Genomic DNA, 22,692 nt, shown 5'->3' on the forward strand with positions numbered 1-22,692 from the left:
CGGGCCTTTAATCTTTTGCTGTTTTATACATCACTAAACCAAGACAGTGCCTAAAGGGTCAACTTCTCACTAGCCCTCTTTCTCAGCATCAAACCCCCTGTTATTTAGATTTAGAATAAATTATACAGCGAAAGCGAGCAAACATTAATAATAGACTGCTCCCCCTCTTGTTATGATCAATAAAGCTGTCAACGCAAGTTTACAGTTTCATGTGACTGTTTGAGTCCTGCAGTTTAGCACGAACTCACTGACTATCAAATCATGGCAGACATGATCATAATCTTATTAATTTACTTGATTAATAGCGCAGCCCATATATACAAAGAGATACAAATGATTTACTATGTCAATTCGCATTTAGGAACCTGTGTTCTCTCCTCTCATTCAGAAAACATTACAAAGATTTAAACGCACAAACTGGAGGAATCATGAGGGCCCATTGTATTCCCTGCGTCTGAGGTCACCAGCGTCATGTTTACATCTTTACCAGTGCAGAGCAGGCCACCAGATTAGCCTCTGCCATTCTCTCTAAAGACTACAGCCGAATCTAAACACCTTTTATTCCTGCCTCCTGTATGCTGAGGAGGCTTTTTGGGTTCCAGCAGAGAAAAAAACAAAACAGGTTCATGCTTATTCAAAGATTATGGGAAAACAAAAGGAAGGACTGAGTGAGCTTTGGGGAAGTACAGAATCATAGCAGAGAACTGGAAGTGGAGCTGTTTTAGAAAATGACGTGCACAATTGGGCTCAGCAATTCCAAAACAAGGAGTTTCTGGGTAATTGTGAGAAACAGGAAAAGTACATATTTACAGTTTTAGCAGAAAATGTGAGTGCTGCTTGCCTGTACAAAACTCACCACCAGTGTTGCTTGGATTTTGCTATGCAGTTGCTAGAGTTTAAGTAATCTAAGTCTATATTTTCACCCATTTTATTGTCAAAATTAACTCAAAATATGGTGACAAACATATTTATAGTTAAATTTAATATTCAAGAAACCTCATACGTTAAGGGATAATTCTAAAACTTAATATTTTATTATACTGTATACTAAATGGTTTGATGCATTGTTCTGCGCATTTTACAGTAAATTACACTACAGTTCAAGAGTTCAAGGTCAGTATAGTTTTTAATATTAATACTTTTATTTAGCAAGGATGCATTAAATTGATCAAAAGCGCAAGTAAAGCCATAATCTTACAAAATATTTCCATTTTAAATAAATTCTGTTTGAATTTTCTATTCATCAAAGAATCCTGAAAAAAATGTGCCATGGTTTACACACAGAAAAAAAAGTTTCTTGAGCAAATCAGCATATTAGAATGATTTCTAAAGGATCATGTGACACTGAAGACTTCTGTGAATTCAGCCTTGCCATCAGAGTAATAAATTACAGTTTAGAATATCTTAAAGCAACAAAAAACAAAAACAAACAAACAAACAAAAAAACAGTTAAAGGGTTAGTTCACCCAAAAATGAAAATAATGTCGTTAATTACTCACCCTCATGTCGTTCTACACCCGTAAGACCTTCGTTAATCTTCGGAACACAAATTGAGATATTTTTGTTGAAATCTGATGGCTCCGTGAGGCCTATATAAGGAGCAATGACATTTCCTCTTTCAAGATCCATAAAGGTACTAAAACATATTTAAATCAGTTCATGTGAGTATAGTGGTTCAATATTAATATTATAAAGTGAAAAGAGTATTTTTGGTGCGGCAAAAAAAAACAAAATAACGACTTATTTAGTGATGGCCGATTTCAAAACACTGCTTCAGGAAGCTTCGGAGCGTAATGAATCAGCATATCGAATCATGATTCGGATCGCGTGTCAAACCGCCAAACTGCTGAAATCACTTGACTTCAGCGCTCCGAACCGCTGATTCATAACGCTCCGAAGCTTCCTGAAGCAGTGTTTTGAAATCTGCCATCACTATATAAGTCATTATTTTGTTTTTTTTGGCGCACCAAAAATATTCTTGTCCCTTTATAATATTAATATTGAACCACTGTACTCACATTAACTAATTTAAATATGCTTTTAGTACCTTTATGGATCTTGAGAGAGGAAATGTCATTGCTCCCTATGTAGGCCTCAGGGAGCCATCAGATTTCAACAAAAATATCTCAATTTGCGTTCCGAAGATTAACGAAAGTCTTACGGGTGTGGAGCGGCATGAGGGTGAGTAATAAATTACAGAATTTTCATTTTTGGGTGAACTAACCCTTTAATTTAAATTGTTATAATATCTCACAATATTACTGTTTTTACTCTGTTTTTGATCAAATAAATGCAACTTTGGTAAGCATAATAGACTTTAAAAAAATCATACAGACTCCAAACTTTTGAATGATAGTGTATTTATTAAGTGTAAATAATTGAATAATTATAAAAATAATTAAAAATATGAATTTATTTTATTTTTAAATTAAAAAATTAATAAAAACGAATAAAATAAAATAAAATGATTAGTAATAATGTTAAGCGAACTGAATTCAAAAGATCAAACATTTTGTATGAGAGAAAGTCACCATATTTTGAGAAGCAAAAATAATACTGATGCTTGCCTTAGCAAGTGCCACTAAATATAGAGTGAGAGAACACATAAAAAGGAGGAAAGAAAGAAGAAATCAGAGAGAAAGAGGTACACAGAGAATGTGAGAGAACGATATGCGCCAGTGCCCGTTATGTTCTTCAGTAAGTCCTGGGAAAATAAACAGCTTCATTAGCACGTCCTTTATAGAATTTCTGTCTCTCTCTCTCCCACACATAGCGTGTGAGTGCCTTGTCTGAAGCATAAGACGAAACTATCCAAACAGAAGACGTCAGTCAGAAGCCAGCTCAGCGCTCATTAATACATCAAAATGTTCCAGAGCCTTCCACGCCTCACCGCCGGCCCGTCAAACGCTTACCTGAGACCCCTCCATTATGACTTCACCACTGGAACACAAACACTGCTAGAACTGAATCTAGAACATTCCAAAAATAACATGTCACACCAGATCATCGCAGATTTATCTTTAAAGGAGCATGATATCTTGCATTTTATTTTCGTGGTTTTATATATAAACAGGCCGCTTTGTGATAGATTAAGGAATATGGTTGTCTTGTGGTTTGGCCAGGTAGCATGGTGCGGTTAGCCCCTGCTGGTGGATGTTGTAACTACACCTCTGGCTGCAAAAGTGCATCTTTGAAGGCCATTCAAATAAATAAATAAAATAAAATATAAATAAACTCATTTATCTTTTAAAACAAATACATTCTTTTATTTAAAAGAGAATATTAAAATATTTATTTATTTAGAATAAGGCTCCACCCTTTTCAACTAGGTCTCTCACTTAGTGATTTCTGGCCTCACGCATGCCCCGTTCAGACAAATCCTCAGAGAGTGTATCGCTCCATAGCAGCTTGATTTCCCAGTCTCACAGGCATTAGTGAGTCGAGTGGAACCAAATTTGATGGGTCACCCCGATGCTGCACACACACACACACACAAATACACATCAGCCTGGCCTCACACACTGACATGCCCTATAATTTAGCCTCCCCTTCCATCAGCACAGACAGTGGGGTGTAAGTACTCTCTCTCTCACAGTCTCACTGTCAGTGGGCTTGTAAGCACTTCAGTACAAGCCTACATTTTCCCTCACTCACAGCTAACACACACATACACAGCAATTTAACAAGTCACTTTACTGATCAGCCTGTGGGAAAACACATACACAAGACCCTGCCCACCAGTCTGTCTGTCTATGCCAGAATTTTTCATTTCAAAGTACTTTTTTTTTTTTTTTTTTGGCATGATTGTTGATTGTCAAAGTATCAATACAAACCTCAACAGGCATTAAATAATATATGAAATAAAATAAGTTTCAAATAAATGATTAAAAGCTACAAATAAAATAATTAAAAACTAACATAAAATATATATAAGTATTTTTAATAACAAGAAATTTAAAAAAATCATTTCTTTTTATTAATAAATTATTTGAATTGCTTGTTGTATTCCTCATTTTTAAGTCACTTTGTATAAAAGCATCTGCTAAATGAAGAAATGTAAACAAAAAAAAGTGTTTAAAAATATTTATTCAAATAAATAAATAAATAAATAGAGTATATAAATAGAATAATATATGAAAATAAAATGATGGCAACACACATTTTTATATATGGCACTGCACTGTAAAAAAATATTTTCATGATTTGTTATCTTAACATTTTTTTCTTTTGTCAAATCAACTTCAATAATTAATGTGGTTCAGATAACATAATATTTTGAGTTTCTGTTGATTAAACCAATCGCCTTCATTGTATGAACTCAAATTTTTAATTTCAATGAACTCAACATTTTAAGGCAACCAGGTAACTTACTTTTTTTTTTAAGTAAAACCAACAATTCCTTTTTACACTGTGGTCAAATATTGTACTGAAAACATTATACCAAAATATTATAGATGTACAAGTTGTTTCTATATTTATATTTATGTTGTCTCAATAAACAGCTACTTTTGAATAACCATTAAATTAAGAAAAATGCTTTTTGTTGCAAGATGGTGTAGTTACGTCATCAACCAGCAGGGGCTCATAGGGCCAAAATAACCAGCCAAACCTTGACCCCTTGCTATATATTCCCATTCCCCTTTCATTTTTTTTTTTTTTTTTAGTTTCAGGTAGATTAGTGTCATTCTTCTGTCATAGTAAATGAGAAATTGTGCGTCTGTCGCAACCTTTCTCTCTTTACCTTCAATTACCATCAACTAAAACATTCCAGAATTAATGCATATGTGCGTGTGTGGTGTTATGACAGCAAATCCACGGCTTGATTCACATACCCACACCATTAAGACTTCCCTCAGGCTATTCTGCTCATGAATAGGCAGAGACGAAGAGATGAGGGGGGAACGGATTAAGGTCGAGATCAGGTGCCGGCCAAATTGCCTGAAACGCACTCCAAGATCTGACAGAGCCCACGGGCTTGAGCTGGGCATGTGGAAGATCAGCAGAACAGAAAGAAGCGCTGGACGTCCCATGACAGGGAGCTCGTGCGTGATGGAGGGGTCACGGTGTTACACGGTCGTCATCATTATCTACCTCCAGCATCAGCATGTTGCCTATGCCTAAGAGCCTGTGTAATTATGAGAGCATGCAGGCCTGATGGCCCCGCCGTGGCCTGTTAGAAAAGCCTGAGTAAGCTGGATCAGGACAACACGCGAGCAAACACACACCTACAGCAGATGGAGACAAGAGAGACGAGCAGAACGACTGAACAAGTGACAGCAAGTGCTTCGTGAAAGTCATACGGGTGAGTGAACTATCCCTTTAAGAGACAAAGAGCTCCTTTTCTTTTCCTTTCTCTCACAAATAAAACACAAATTTCAACAATCAATCTGTGTAAGAATCATAGGTGTAAAAGGCTTTTCTGTAAAAGCATACAGCAGATTGGATCTCTTTTATGTCTGATGTTTTAATAAAGCTACACCTGTTTGAGAGAATCTTCAATGCACAGCAAGATTCAAGAGGAAACACTTGTGCAAAACACAGTTATCCCACAGACTCGTATGATCCACTTACTAGATAGAGAGAGAGAAAGATGGAAAAAGAAGGATGGGAGGGAGAGGAAATCGATGAGGTGCTATTTTTGAGCCTTAAACCTGGATATCAATACATGCATGGCTCCTTTTCAAGGCTGAATGCATTATCAGAAGGCTGGCAAAGATTGGAGCAATATTCCTGACTTTAGAGCACACAGTATCACCTCATTCTCACTTTCTGCCTTCCATTTCTCAAAAGCAGTGTTTTCTTGGCTTTTTAAAGGGATAGTTCACCTTAAAATGAAATTTCTATCATCATTTACTCTCCCTCATGTTGTTCCAAACCTGTATGACTTTCTTTTTTTCCAAGAAACATAAAAGGAGAAGGTATGAAGATTGTTCAGATTGCGTTTTTTTCTCATACAGTGAAAGTGGATGGGGACCAAAAGGACAAAAAAGCACCATAAAAGTCATAAAAGGGGTCCACATGACTTATCCGCTAGATTTTCAGTCCTCTAAGCCACAAGATTGTTTTATGTCAGGAAAATTATTACATTTAGGTCTTCGCTCTCCTTGGCATGTTCATGAGAGATGTAGAAATATATGATTTGCGAATTAGTTTTTTTTGAGTATAATCATTTTGATGAATTGTTTGATCAACTTAACTTCTTGAGTTCACCCTCAAATGATCCAGTACAGTCTTAAGAATTTCTGTTTGCAACATTGGCAATTATAAGAAATGTTTCTTGAGCACCAAATCAGCATATTAGAATGATTTCTGAAGGATCATGTGACACTGAAGACTGGTGAACAGTTAACAACTGCTGAAAATTCACATTTGGCATCACAGGAGTAGAAGAGGCATCTTTCAAAAACAAAAAATCTTACAGACCCCAAACTTTTAGACCAATGAGATGTCATTATACTGTATGTGAAGCCAGTGAAACTGCAGAAATAGAAACCAAGTGACTGAAAAAATGCTTATTGCTTGTCACGGTCTCTTATGCTCATTAAGGCTGCATTTATTTCATAATAAATACAGAAAAAACAATAATATTGTGAAATATTATTACAATTTAAAATTATGGTTTTCTATTTTAATATACTTTAAAATCTAATTTATTTCTGTGATGCAAAGCTGAATTGTCAGCATCATTACTCCAGTCTTCAGAGTCACATGATCCTTCAGAAATCATTATAATATGCTGATTTATTATCAATGTTGGAAACAGTTGTGCTGCTTAATATTATTTTATAACCTGTGATACTTTTTCAGGATTCTTTGATGAATAAAAAGTTAAAAAATATCAGCATTTATTTAAAATAGAAATCTTTTGTAACAATATACACTACGGTTCAAAAGTTTGGGGTCAGCAATTTTTTTTTTTCGTTTTTTTTTTTGAAAGAAATTAATACTTTTATTCAGCACGGATGTGTTAAACTGATAAAAAGTGATAGTAAAGATTTATATTGTTAGAAAAGATTTATATTTTGAATAAATGCTGTTCTTTTTAACCTTTTATTCATCAATGAATCCTGAAAAAAGTATCACAGGTTCCAAAAAAATATTAAGCAACTGTTTTCAACATTGATAATAACTGAGTATCAAATCAGCATATTATAATGATTTCTGAAGGATCATGTGACTCTGAAGACTGGAGTAATGATGCTGAAAATTCAGCTTTGCATCACAGAAATAAATTATATTTTAAAGTATATTAAAATAGAAAACCATAATTTTAAATTGTAATAATATTTCACAATATTATTGGTTTTTCTGTATTTATTATGAAATAAATGCAGCCTTAATGAGCATAAGAGACTTCGTTCAAAAACATTAAAAATAATGTTAAATAAAAATTTCCAAACTTTTGACTGGTAGTGTACATGGAAGACATTTTTATCGGTTGTCGCTTTATCACATTGCACCAGGTTAAGACACATTGTAAAGGTAAAGACAAGACCGAGTTGGCCAGGAGTCTGTTAGTACTGAGAAAAAACAGAGAGAGAGAGCCTTTAAGAGAGAGAGAGGTATAGATGAAGCCATCCATCATCCCTCTGTCTTTGGGTCTGACACCGAGCCGCACGCTACATCCCACAAATCACACAGCAACTGCCAGAGTTGCAGGCTGCCCTCTCCAATCTCTCTCTTCCTATTCTCTCTCTCTGTCTTGTCAGTTGCTTTTACACCCCCCCACCCCCCACCCCCCAAGCCCTCTGCCTATGCCTCCTTCAAACAGAAAACAGACAGATTCACACACACACACACACACACACACACGTCCATACTGCATCCAACAGGAATCACATATTCTCTCTCTCATTCACCTTAACCTCTGTAGCTCTGTTTCTGTTGCGTGTGCTCGCCTTTTCTCTCTCTAAAGGAAACAACAAAGCTTCGCAACAGCAGGGGAACGAACACCAAGCACATTACTGAGGAAAATACCCTGAGCTTTGCAAAACTACCCCATTAAACAACACTGTTTACACATTATTTTTGTGGGCGTCTGTGATATAAAGCGCTTGTCGCTTTTAAAGGCGACATGAAATCAGAAATTACTTCCTTAATAAATGTCTCTGATCGTTTTGCGCATGACTGATGAGTGTTTGTTACTTAAAATATTCTGAGTTGAATACAAAATAAGCTCAGTCAACAGCATTTGTGGCATAATGTTGATTACCCATTACCCAATGTTGATTATTTCCCCTCATTTTCTTTAAAATAAGCAAAAATGTAATTACGGTGAGGCACTTACAATGAAAGTGAATGGGGACAATTTTTGGAGGATATAAAGTAGAAATGTGAAGCTAAAAGTTAAAACTTGTATTATTGAAGTTGTTTAAATCGGTTTTATTGTTTACAATTTTACCTGTTTGCAACAAGTTATGAAATTGGATTTAATTAGTAATCAATTTTTTTCACCGTTATAAGTAATGTAAAGAGATTTATGTCTTGTGGCTATACCTTTAAAACAGTGAGAATTTTAACTTTTTTTTTTTTTTTTTTTTAAAGTAAAGGAAGGACAGGTGGAAAATGTTGTTGTAATCAACATTATGCCACAAATACTTTCAATTGAACTTGTTCTAAACCCAGAATATTCCATTAAAGAAACATCTATTAAACAACACATTTGGCCTTTAAAAAGATTTCTGAATAAGTCCACAAATTAATGCCATCCAATAATATCATAGCCCACTTTTCACAATCCAATTAAGTGCGGATAGATAAAATCCAGTCCCGCCCTACATCATATCTCACTAATATTCGGTTTCACTCTGAAATACGTCACATAACGCAAGTTAAATGTATTCTAAATGCAGTCTTCGGTATAAATGTTTGTCACTAGTATATGCAGTACATTCTGCTGCCCTGTGGGAACTGTTTTCTTCTGGCACACCAGGCTTAAATTAAACCTTAATCAACCTATAAATCAGATCCTGTCATATGAAGCTGATGAGCAGAGCGACTCAAAGTGGGGGGACGTGTACTTCCTCACACTAGAGGTTTGGATCACGTGGAAGTTGGGGGTTTAGTACATATCTAAAGCTCGACACAGTGAGTGATACAGGTGTAATTATGCTGTCACAATCAGGAAATCAGAACATATTTAATATTTAGAAGGGACAGTTCATATAAAATGTCGTTTTTCTGTCATTTACTCACAGAAACAAGGGTTTGGAACAACATGAGGGCAAGCAGATGATGACAGAACTGTCATTTTTGGCTGAACTATTCCTTTAATATACAGCTATATGGAGAGGGACTTCAGAGCAATGAGATTTTACTGTGGATGAAGCTGCGAAAACAGACACCAAGTGGGCAACAAAATGTCCTTGTGATTGTCACTTTATCGCTTTGCACCTGGTTAGGATGCAATATTGTTAGAAAACACTGCATTGTTGACACTTGCCTGGTACTCCTGGTGGGGTTTTGAGGAACTTTCCATTGAAATGTTGAATCACCACATCACATTTCTCAGTGGACTCCATTCTGTGACAGAAATAGGAACAAAAAGAAACACAGCATGAGACAATCAGAATTAAACTCATTGGTCATGACTGCAGTGAAAACACACTGAAAATTGAACAGATTTTTATGACCGCTTCTTCAACTGGACATTTTTGGCCCTGTGGACATTTAGAAAATTCTCTATTAAAACTCTATTAAAACGCACTTTTCATACTCTCATCAGTTTAAATTTGTCTATAACAATAACCAACAGTGGACATGCAGAACATGCATCAAAGGAAATATTTTTTTACAAATCAGCCATCATGTTTCTGAACAACAAATCAATTTCTCAACAAATGTAATTTCCACCATATTTAAAATGATGTATTTTGATTTTGTTAGACAATATTATGTAGTGTACGACTCTACCTCATGGTTAGCTTTTTATGCAGAATAAATACAGTTACATTTTGAATAATTTGACAAGTGTACAGCTACAATTAATTAGAAATGATGCAAAGTAAAATATTCTGTGAAGTTTTCTTCACATATTGCAAGTCTCATATTTCATGTCAATCTGCTCTTTAGTGTCATTGCTGTCTCTTTGATAAACAAGTACAATAACTTTTGACAAAACTTTATTGGGTCCAAAGTTATGATGGAAAATCAATCAATCAATCAATCAATCAATCAATCAAAATCTATAATTTCTATACTATGGAGCACCGTACATGACATGCAGGAAAAAAATAGAAGGCTAAATCGTGCGCACAATTTACTAATTCCTTCCCTTGATTTATAAATCGTGTGCATGATTTACTAATTTGTTTCCTTGATTTGCTAAATCATGTGCACGATTTATAAAGCGAGGGAACGAAATAGTAAATCATGTGCACGATTTAGCAAATCGAGGGAACTAAATAGTAAATCGTGCTTAATTTAATTAATCGAGTGAACAAAATAGTAAATCATGCGCACGATTTGGCAAATTAATTGAGTGAATGAAATAGTAAATCATGCGCACGATTTAGCAAATCGAGGGAACAAAATATTAAATCATGCGCACTGTTTAGTAAATCGAGGGAACGAATTAGTAAATCGTGTGCAAAATTTAATTAATCGAGGGAACGAAATAGTAAATTGTGTGCACGATTTAGTAAATCGAGGTAACAAAATAGTAAATCGTGCGCACTATTTGGTAAATCAAGGGAACGAATTAGTAAATAGTGCGCACAATTGATTTTTTTCTTGCATGTCATTTGCAGGGCTCTGTACTATACATTTCTATTTTGTTTTGTTTAAGATTGAAGATCTGTGTCTAAGTCAAGGGTAAACCAATAAAAATCAAATAAACTAAATAATAAAATAAATGTTATGTTAAATGTTAAAATAAATGATGAAGGCATGATAAAAAGTTCCCAGTTTTAATATGATCTTCATATAACGAAAATAAAAAAAAGTTGAAATCTATTAGTTTTAACCTCTGGGACATTAAAATTCTTGTAATTGAAGAAACATCCTTATATGTTAATTTAGAGAATGAAAGGAGAGGGATAGAAAGAGTGAGAGAGGGAAAATAAAGAGCGGCAGGGGTGTTCTATAGTGTTTGTTTCGGGCTGCTGGGAGTCTTGATTTAGTCTGTGCTCTCTGGAGTGGCTCCTCTCCTCTGTGCGGCCCCATTCAGCTCTGCTCACCCAATCATGGCTGAACGGCTAATTGCCTGGCTGGCACAATTGTACACACACACACACACACACACACACATACATATACACACACAGCCTCTGCTGGGATCTCTTACATAGCCAGTGACCCTGAAAACCAGCCAACCCACCCCACACGCGCCACACAAGAGAGAGGGGAGAAAAGCAGGAAAAGAAAATAACTACGGGAAGTTTTTATATGTGCCCTCTTGAACAAACACTCTGTCTAGTCTTGCATGTGCCAAAGAGAGTGTTGGTTGTCAAGGTTACCTGGCGAAACCGACCCCTCGACTGACCCCGTTGGCGTCTCGGAGTATCCGTGTGGAGATGACATGTCCGAAAGGCTTCAGCATGTTCTCCAACTCTTGTTCATCCATTGAAACCGGGAGGTTCGAGATGTACAAGTTAGTGGGGTCCTGCTCTTGTTGCTGTGGAGAAAACACACACAGTGCGACATTAGAAATCATGATGTAGTCACACGTATTCAGGACGTGGCCTTCTGAGTGACATATCAGTTGTCCAAGTGTGTGTAAATATGAAATCAGACTCAGCGAAACACACTATACAGGTGGAGATGCCTTGTTTACTTGCTACAAAGTGTCTCAGACAAAACTTTTGAATGCCTTTCTGAGATTACAATCAGCCTAGGGGTATTTTGGTCTGATCTTCCATGCTGCTTTTTTTTGCAATGGGCATGAGAAACCCAGAATGGAGAGGAGAGAGAAAGAGTGAGCTGTTAAAGCTGAAAGCTGTGTTTAAATGAAAACCACAAGATGCTGGAGGGCCTTAACTGGATACAGCTCTACCTGTCTCTCACTCACGCACTGGTGTTGATGGCCTCTTCTAGAGACACTGTGATGCTGGCTAATGGGGGTCTGAGAGGACGGCGCACACACAATACCGACACTGGATGGTGGTTGTTGAAGGGTGTGTGTGTTTGCAAAGACCAAAATGAGCAGCATTAAAGCACTTGCACGCTAAGAGAACATACTGCATCTGTCTCTTTGAAGCCCAGGCTAAAATGTGCAGAGGAAAATCATACACTGCAAAAAAATAATTCTGAGCCAAGAAATGTCATTTTCACAAATGATGTTAGATAACATTCTGTGGTGGAAACATTTATAACATTTTTAGAATAACTTTTGCAAAGGCTAATTTCATAGATAGCACTGTATGTAGCCTAAAACACAAAAGCTTATTATATATAATTTGACAAAGTTACAGCTTGAAATAAAACAATAAAGACTGTCTCATATTTCATCTCAAACTTGTAGTAAATTGTACTGTATATATATATATATATATATATATATATATATATATACACACATACAGAGAGAGAGAGAGAGAGAGAGATTTGTCATGTCATACCATTTCTATTTCAAATAAATGCTATTTCTATTCATCAAAAAAATCCTGAAAAAATGTATCATGGTTTCCAATAAAATATTGAGCAGCACAACTGTTTTTAACACTGATAATAATAAGAAATGTTTGTTGAGCAGCAAATCAGCATATTAAAATGATTTCTGAAAGATCATGTTACACTGAAAACTAGAATTTGCTGCCATCACAGGAAAATTAAAAAAGAATTCAGTTATTTTAAATTGTCATAATATTTCACAGTATTACTTTTTACTGTGTTTTTATCAAATATATGCAGTCTTAATAAGAGACAAAAGAAGACACAAAACATTAAACAAATTTTACCGACCCCAAATTTTTGAATGTAAGTGTATATTAAAAAACAAAAACTTTTTTTTGTTTTTCTTGTTTGTTAGACATCATTATGTAGTGTATGACTGCTTTAACTCATGGCTAGCTTTTTATGTAGAATAAATAAAGTTAAATAATAGTTTCACACATTTGAATAATTTGACAAATGTACAGCTACACTTGATTAGAAATGATGCAAAATAAAATATTCTGTGATGTTTTCTTCACATATTACACGTGTCATTTCACGTCAATCTGCTCTTTACTGTCTCTTTACTGTCATTGTTGTCTCTTTGATAAACAAGTACAATAACTTTTGACAAAATGTTATTAGGTCCAAAATTATGATGGAAAATCAATCAATCAATCAATAAATCTTACTGTTTAGAACATATTTAAAAAAAAAAATCAACAGTAATTTTTAAAGAACTAATATTTATTATTAAAAAACCAAACAAACTCTCTATGAACACCACATTCTTCAGGTGTAATAACCATTGCAAACAAAAAATGACCAGGGATGGGCTGTGAATTTATAACAGAACCAGAGTGAGAGAAAAAGAAGTGAAAACAGAGTGTGTTGGTGGGCTAGCAGAGAATGACGGCGACCTGCTGGTGAGTTAAGGAGTTATCTGACATGTGTGCGTGTGTGCAAATATTCCATTTGTGATGTGTGAGGCCCAGCCCTGCAGGAGATCATCACTCCTTTATTAAGTGAAAGTGATTAAAAGAGCAACTGTAGTTGCTTTATGATATCTCCTCACACACCAGATGTTCTCTACACTCACATTCACTGGCTGAGGTCCAAACAGGTTATTGAACACCCCACGCAGGGCATTTCAAGTGGCGACTTTATCAAGCGCTGTTTGTAAGGGTGTTCTTAAAGCCGTTCCAAAATGACCGCTACTGTATAGATGAGGAAAGATTTGTACAATATATAAACGGTTTTATTTATATTAAACTAAACAATAAAACCATAAAAATGTTAATAGGAAATAATAAAAACTTAAAATATTTAATCAAGTCTAAACAAACAGCAGCATATAAAGCCCTATTCGGAAGGTAATTGTTTCTCAAGGTGACATCCATAAAAGAGCAGTTTGTATGGCTCCTTCGTGATAAAACTCATGCATTTGGATGACTATCTTGCAGGGGACAGTTGTAGAAGTGACTAATGCAATCTTAAGAAAGAGAAAATTCTCTAAAACTGTGCATATATTACTGTTTAAAGATTTGGTCAGAAGGATGTTTTAATGATTTTGAAAAAAAGTCTCTTATTCTCACCAAGGCTGTATATCACTGATCAATTTCTCCAGTCTTCAGTGTCACATGATCCATGATCCATTTCTTATTTTTATCAATGTTGAAAACTATTTTTTGGAAACTGTGGCTTTTTTTTTTTTTAGGATTCTTTGATGAATGTAGCATTCAAAAAACATTTATTTGAAATAGTAATCATTTGTAAGATTATATATGTCTTAAATGTTTTTTTTTTAATACAATATAATGCATCCTTGGTGAATAAAAGTATTAATTTCTAAAAAAAAAAAAAAAAAAAAGTTAAATACCCATGCATAATAATGATCATGTTGAGGTCAGACTGGACAAGGAAAGAAACTGTAGCTTATAATTTTCTCCTGAGAGTTGGGAAAAATATTGACATTTCCAATTCAGATGGCAAAAAAAAAAATCACAGATTAGCACCAGCACATGTTGAAATTCCTAACATATCCATGTGAAACACTTGCCGCCGAATGTCAACTGAATCCCAAAAGTCGTGGTTCAGGTTTATTCTGGAAATACCTTTCCTTTAAAGGGGTTACCCACATCACGAGGGGTTAATGTTTCAATTTGGACTCCACCCTCTTTCTTAGCCTGAAACATCTATTTAACTGTATTAGAGCCAAAGCCTCAGAAATACAAAAGAATAAGAGCTCAGTGAAAATATCTCATAAATGTGTCACTCTCGTCAAACCTGAGAGCTGGGAAAGAGTGACAGGCAGGGGCATTATGTCTGCGATGTGGATGGGAAAATACATTTGGAATCTCAATATAAAGACGAGGGGCTGATTTTCTAAAGGACGGACGTTGTGAGATGTATGAATGATTTATGAATATGAAATGAAAACACCGGCCCTTCCTTCAGGCCCTGAACAAAACTGAAAACAGAGCTGTGTGTGTGAGTGTGTGTGTGACATATTCCTTCAAGGATCAGTATGCTTCCAAAATGATTCAGTATGGGGTACAAGGCCATGTTTTTGTTCCTCTGGTTCTGTTTTGAAACGTTAGATGAACATATGTATGTGGGTCTCCGTCATAACCTGAGGACACAATGTCACCAGCGCTCTCTTTCTCTCTGTGTAAGCTCTAATACCATTCACCTTACAGTATGAAAAGTGTTTTTTGTCTAGGTCAACTACTGAACTGATAATATTATACTCTGCATATTACACACACACACACACACACACACACACACACACACACACACAGGTTTGTTTTGCTATCAAAGTGAGGACATTCCATAGGCATAATAGTTTTTATACTGTACAAACTGTATATTCTTCTATCCCCCTACACTACTCCTACCCCTAAACCTACCCATCACAGAAAACATTCTGCATTTTTACATTTTTAATAAAACATTGTTTAGTATGTTTTTAAAGCTATTTTAAATATCAGGACTCATGAAATGTCCTCATATTTCATGTTTACGTCGTAATAGCAGTGTAATACCCATGTCATTATACAAATTTGTGTCCTCATAAATCACAAAAATGTGCACACACACACCACAATACACATCTGTCAGGTCCAGGCAGCTTCCTAAACAAATGTTCTTTGCACTGTCTGATATAATTACATAATGCTAAAACACAATGGGAAAAATATCTTTCAGCGTTCACCATTATCAGTTTATTAAACAATATAAAGTCACAAAAACACTCCTAGTGCTAGTTTCAGATTCCTTTTTGAGAGGCATCTGAAAGAAACATAATGGAACACAACAAAATCAAACAAAAGTTTTCTCTTATTGAACAGAATACAATTTATTTTAAATAAAAAAACTTATTCTGATTGTACAGAAGAGAATAAAGCGCAGTCAAATAAATAAATCACACCTACTCTAATAGTATGGAAGATAATAGAATTTAATAAATCTTTCTTAAATAAATACATTACATTCTAAATAAACTGACATTCTGAAATTATGAATTGTTTTCATTATGAGTAGATAAACAGATTATAAATAAAGATAAAGAGAACAACAGAATTATATATGTGTGTGTGTGTGTGTGTGTGTATGTACAGTATGAAACAATAAAAAACAAAACAAAACAAAACAAAAAAAAACCAGGGGAAAAAATTAAAACTGAAAAAAAAATAGGGTTGATCAAACATAAAGTGCTTGTTCCTGGTCTGCAGTGTCCAAAAAAAAAATAAACACAAAGAAAGAAAGAAAAGTTATTGTCACTACAGGGACGAAGAAAAAAAAAAGAAGCATATTTCCGTATGACACATTGCAACAAACAGCCAGAGTTCATTCTGTCCTTGCTGCTGCCTTTCCCAGAACTGAGCGATGGGGATTTCAGCAAGCATCTGTGAATGTCATACCAATCCACATCTCACCTAGACCTCTGTGCCTCCTGTCGGACAGCTCTGGTCCCGCTCTAATCGTCACGAAACAGTCAGTACGCTCTGTTTAATTCTCTCTAACAGGAGCTCAGCAAAAAAACAAAAACATGCTACATTCTCACCGCTACTGACGGAGGAACATGCCACTCTTGCTGATGGCTCTATAAATAATTTTTTTAAACGCTTAATGAATGTAACATAAATATTTAATAATATCTAAACCGTTTGGAGCCCAGGAGTCTCGTTACAGACTTTATCTGCAGGAGAAGCGAAGTCAAGGGCGGAACCTTTAATGCAAACTAATGCATCTGCATGGACTCTGTAAGGCAGTCTGAGGATCTGCCAATGCACGTCTGAGACAGGTGTCCAAGGTCTGTCCATGTTGTCTACGCTCAATATTTCTTTCGGGGCTGTACCCGGAATGGTCCACGGTACTGGAGCAACACTTCAGAGTATCAGCATTCCAGAGAGAGGAGAGATTAAACAGGGCTGGGAAGCTCACACACATTCCCACCGCCTGCATTACAGCCAGAACTAACAGCCCATCCAACGGGCCTGTGCTCAGCTGATTAGCCCATAGGGACAGAGTGCTCTAGTTGGAGCTCCGCCAGCGAAGGCCAAAGGGAGGATTGGGAAAGAATAGAAGGCCTAGAAGAACCATTAGGATGTTACAATGACGGCTGTTTAAAAACGAATGATAAAATCGATAGCATCTTTCGATTAACATTGTGGGACCATATAAAGAGTCGTTTGTCACTAAACCAGCCAGGTGATCAATTTTCATCTCATTCGCTCTCTTGAAATGATGTCTTTACATGATGCCTAAACATAGCCAGAAGGTAGTGCTGGAAACCGAAAACTGGGTGTTATTTAGAAGCAGTGTAATAAATGTCTTGCTCAAGGACGCAATAGCGTATCTTTCACTACTAAGGCTGGGGCCACACTAAAAGATTCTTAAAATCGTACAAATTTTTCAAAATGTGAGAGATCACAAACATGATGATAAGAAATCATAGATTTAACCGTTTTATTTCTCTAGTGTGTGGAGTGCCGCGAGCCTGGGTATTCGTGCGCAGTTTTGAGCAATCTCTCACCACGAGTTACAACGCATGTAAATATATTTGTATTCTTTCATGCTATAGTTGTACAAATGAGGGTACTTTCTAACCTCTTCGCACAATCTCTCATCTATGTAGGCCTCCACTGTCGCTGTAGCTTGCATGCTTTCCGGTCTGTTCTGTTTATGCAGGTTTTCTTTGACTACCTTGTGAATCGACGCCCCCAGGGCATGATTGCCGCCTTGTGGATAAACTAATTACTGCAAAAACAATTAAATGTGCATGTGCGACTTGCGCTTACAAAGTATACGCGGTTACGAAATTCGAGCCACATGCGCTGTACACTTACTCTCGCGTAAAAAGTGAACTGTACTTTGGGCTTAACAGATTCCATTCACAAACAACCAGAGTCCCACCTGTGAAAACTGGAAATCTCGCAAAATCTCTCACATCAAGCATGACTTTAGAGTAAACAAACATGGTGGATAATGATCAAGAAGAAATGGCGATAATAGCATTTGGACTGCTTTTTACAGAAAATTCGCAGGGAAAAATGAAAAAGGTTTGAATGAAGTCTTGTTATGCTTTCTGAATTTTGTTCCACGTGACAATCTACAGAGTGCGTGCATGGTTGTCCGACAGGATTTCTGATCGTAAATATTCAACATGTTGGATATTTATGATTTGAAATCGGTGCGGCCTGATATTCTTTCAAGCAGATTCAATCACTCTTAACACAGCTCACACCAGAGGAAAATCTGATAAGATAATCTGTAGAACTACCAAAATCGGCCCAATTATCTTGTAGTGTGTGGCCAGCTTAAGCTGCACTACCTCATATACGCCACATAAATGCCATCATGTCACATGGCGGCCACCCCAAAGCAACCTACTCTCTATTCTCTGACCAATCAGAGTAATTTGCAGGCCTGAGTGACAGGCTTCTGTCACCATTGGGTGGTAAAAGATGAAACCTCGCTAATGCTATAGATTGCCACTAAATTGATGCCTGCAGACTTAATTGGAGTTGCCATCAACAGCTGTTGCAATTTAGAGTTAATCACTGCATCAGGGCTGCTGCTTCTCATTTTAAGAGGATGGAGGGAAAAAAAAAATGGGCATCGATAATTGGAACTGCAAGTGGAAATTATGAAAAAAGACAAGAGTGGATTTTAAGTGTTCACATCCTTCAACATGCCCAGATACTGATGTAAAAAAGTATGTGTATGTGTGTGCACCATGTGAGGTCTTATTGTTCCTGAAGGTGCAAAGGTGCTGAGACTGCCAGTGTCTTCAGTGCAAACGCAGCTGAATCCCAAAATGGAAAACGCAAGTCTCCTCTAGCAGCGTGGTCGCTGCAGTGGGATATCACACTTTACAGCCTGGTTATTCTCTCTCTCCTGCTGTTTTTTTTTTTTCTTTTCAGGTAGCGTTTTTTCTTCTGTTCCCTCTCTCTCTCAAAGGTCTCTCCACAGCTAAATGACCACCATAAAGATTAGCAGCCCATGACCTGAAAACATGTGTATGACTCAATGTCTGTACAATCACCCACCACCATTTATATAGTAACTCAAGCTCCATTCCGAAACCTTGTCAGCTGCCTCGCTGCCTACTGCCTATATAGACAGCTGCCTAATTAGGCATCATTCTAAATTAAATAAGTGAGTGATTTGTTGGCAAATGTTTCAACAATGTAACACAATGTTTTTCAACATGTGAAGCTTGGAAATTATTTTAATATGCAAAACTGTTACCCAATCAAAGCAGGGGGCGTTTACTTCCAAGTCTTGAATGCGGCACGCCCAATAAAATGTGTTTGAAAGAGAGGGTCAAAGAAAATAGCTAATTACTTCTAAATTAGAAATTTTTTTTTTTGATGTAAAAATCTTGATAACATTATAATTGAACATCAGAGAACATCGTAAAATACAAAAAAATACAGTTCAAGGCCCATTTAAAAGCAAAAATGTAGTGTATATATCAAATATACATGAGTTTTATACATATAAATTAGTAAGGGTATAATAGTTTTTAATCATTTAAAATAATTTTTATTGATACATTTCTGTATTAAATGAGTAAAATTAATAATCATTTCTCTCGCTTTGTCGCAATCTTGGATTTATTTTTTTCTCTGCAATTGTAATGCATTCTGGGATTGATTTTACCACATGCTGACTTCAAATTTGGCGAAAACAAAAGGTATGTCCCATTTCGCACACTTCTGCACTATTTGATGCCGTTTGCAGTATAAGCAGTATGGATATTGCGGTCACAGTGAAAATTGCAACAAAATGTTGGAAACTTTATGCACTTGATGTTTGCAACTTTCTCTACATAGCAGGAGGCAGGAGCTAAATTAGCTAAAGTTAGCACCAACCAGGGTTATTATTGCTAACTAAAACTAAAACCTTAAAAAAACATCTGTGATAACTGAAATCAAGAAAAAATACAATATATATTTATTCCTGTAAAAGAGAAAAAAAACTAAACAAAAATGAGAAATTTTGCCTTGGCAACTAACTGAAATAACTAAGTTGAAGCATTAAAATTATTAAAACTGAACTAAAACAATAAGAATAAATTAAACCTAAATAGTATTAATATGTAAAATATGTCAAAAGCACATAAAATTACTAAAAATTAAAATGCAAACTGAAAATATAAAAATAAAAGCTGATTCAAGATATTAATAAAAACTATAATAGCACAAACAATGCTAATATAACACTTGGTATATAAAAAGGATTTAAAATGTTCTTTCCTTCAGCTAGAAAACAGCAAATGCTTCCATGTATTAAAAAAAAAAATTGTTCACACACTAGGTGCGCTAGTACACAGTACATAAATTTCAGACACAGTGAAGGTATCTTATAAGGCATCACAATTAAGTTTTTACCCATCAGAACTGACTTTGCGCCAGGAATGCACCTACAGTGCCCTAAAAACGTCCTAAGTTTAGGAACAGAGCACCAGAGTCTCTCTTTCACACATACACATACTGCGGCGTTCAGTAGCTCGTGGCTCTCCTCCCCATGGCATCCATCCATCACTCTCATTTTTCAACAATGTTTACTGGGAGCCAAATGAATTTATGATGCATTACCTTGTTAAAGAGGCCCAACCAGAGGGGCCAAATTTGTTGTTTGTGTGACTCACTGTGTATTTGTGTGATGAATTTGTGCATGTAATTTGGTATATAATGTTTATAAAAGATTAGGTGTGTTGTGCTCGGTGCATGTTTGTGTGTTTAACCTGCTTCACAAAAATTGGTTAACAATTCAGAAGGGCTGTGTGTGTGCGTCTTTAGCGACGCATTTAGTCTGGAGTAATCCATCACAGAGCTGTAGTGGCTGATCCAGAGCAGTGCTGTCTGTCATGGGGTAGAGCAGTGAATTATGGGTAGCAACAAACACAGGCTGCCAGCAAAGCTTGAATCAATCTCAAAGAACTCAATCTCGAAAAAACAAAACAAAACAAAACCAGCAAAACAAAGAGAAAGAACAGTCAGACTGGCAAGATACAACTTCAGATATTTGGTGTCTTTGTAACAATATGGTTTAAAGTCTGATTGGACGCCAACGTTAAATGCTTTGTTTAAAAAACTAGAAAGCTGCTACTGTAAGCAGCATTTTAAGCAGCATCATAGGCGCGCTCCCGACGTGAAGGGTGTTTTAAAACGTAAGCAACTTTATAGGGCTGTCACGATTCCACAATATTTTTTCCTCCTAAAAAATCCGCGATTGCAATTTACCTGTGTCGAAATACTGGAAGTGGTGCATTCCAAGGACGAGAATACATGAACCCCATTATTAGACTGTTTTAAAAGGCTGCACAATATATTTAAACCATTTAAAATTCATAGAAGGTGTAGGTGTATATGACTTTCACACAAACACAATCAGAGTTATATTTAAAAATATCCTTGCTCCTCTAAGCTTTATAATAGTTGTGAAGGGGGGGGGCACTTTTTTGAAGCAAAAAAAAAAAAAAGCATCCATCCTTGATAAAGGTAATCCATACGGCTCCAGGGGATTAACAAAGTCCTTCTGAAGCAAAGCGATGAGTTTTTGTAAGAAAAAAATCTATATTTAAAACTTTAAACTATTAACTATAATAACTAGCTTCCGGTGGATGACCATATGCATACTGCGCAAGTCGACTTCAGCTAGAACTAGGACACCTAGGATGGCTTGAGGGTAAGTAAATCATGGGATCATTTTCATTTTTGGGTGAACTATCCCTTTAAATGGACATTTTAATTAAATATTGTTTGGCCAATATTAAACAAGGATTTGATCACACTGTAAAGTGTAACAACAACAATCACCAGGCCATTGACGCCCTCTGCAGGCATTTATTATAATGCGTAAGTTGATTATGTTTATATTATGTATAATACATTATAGTGTTGTTCAATAAATCCATATGATTACTTGCTTTTGATACTTTATTTAAGCCAATTTTTATTGACTATTGTTATAATATATGTATTTTAAGCCATTTTAAAGGCTATTGTTCACTTAGGTCTATATTTATTATCACCAAAAAAAATCTGATTACTCGATTAATCTCCAAATTAATTGACTGATTACTTGATTAAAATAATAATCGTTAATGACAGTCCCACAACTTTAACTTAGCTTTAGTCCTGCCTCTTGTTTTCGCCCAGTTCAGCATTGCAGGTATCCTTTGCAGAGAATGCAATTTTGGAATGCATTTCAATGAACTAAGAAATAAACAAGACGGCTGAAAGCAAGAGAAATTGCTTGAAGGGATCATGACATGGATTTTTTTATTATTTTAAAATGTTCCCTGAGCTTCACTTATAATGTTGATAAAGTTTTTGCACAAAAAAACAAAACAAAAAACAAATATGCAGAAAAAATATATTCAACCCTCATTCTGACCCTCTGTCTGATATAATCTGTTTTTAAGGGGTGGCTCCTTTAAAGTTTGTCTAAAGTCATTGCATAGGAAACATATCAAAGCCCACTCGCTATTGCACTTGAGTAAGTGTTTTGAAAACGTTATCCATATAAAACCGTCATTTACATACAGAGCATTATAAAATCGTTTACTTGTGGTTTGTGATG

General features: G+C 35.8%; 1 protein-coding gene across 2 annotated transcripts in view; it reads right to left on the reverse strand.

The window, feature by feature from the left end:
* Positions 1-22,692, reverse strand: part of rbms3 (RNA binding motif, single stranded interacting protein) — a 171,879-nt gene that overhangs the window by 41,473 nt on the left and 107,714 nt on the right. For both annotated transcript variants that reach the window (XM_051864407.1, XM_051864406.1), the window contains exons 5-6: positions 11,457-11,614; positions 9,443-9,522 (exon numbers count right to left, since the gene is read on the reverse strand). In XM_051864407.1, coding sequence (XP_051720367.1) covers positions 9,443-9,522; positions 11,457-11,614 — 238 coding nt within the window. The remainder of the gene's footprint in view (positions 1-9,442; positions 9,523-11,456; positions 11,615-22,692) is intronic.

Source organism: Ctenopharyngodon idella, chromosome 16 (assembly GCF_019924925.1).
Source record: "Ctenopharyngodon idella isolate HZGC_01 chromosome 16, HZGC01, whole genome shotgun sequence".
Lineage (NCBI taxonomy): Eukaryota > Metazoa > Chordata > Actinopteri > Cypriniformes > Xenocyprididae > Ctenopharyngodon > Ctenopharyngodon idella.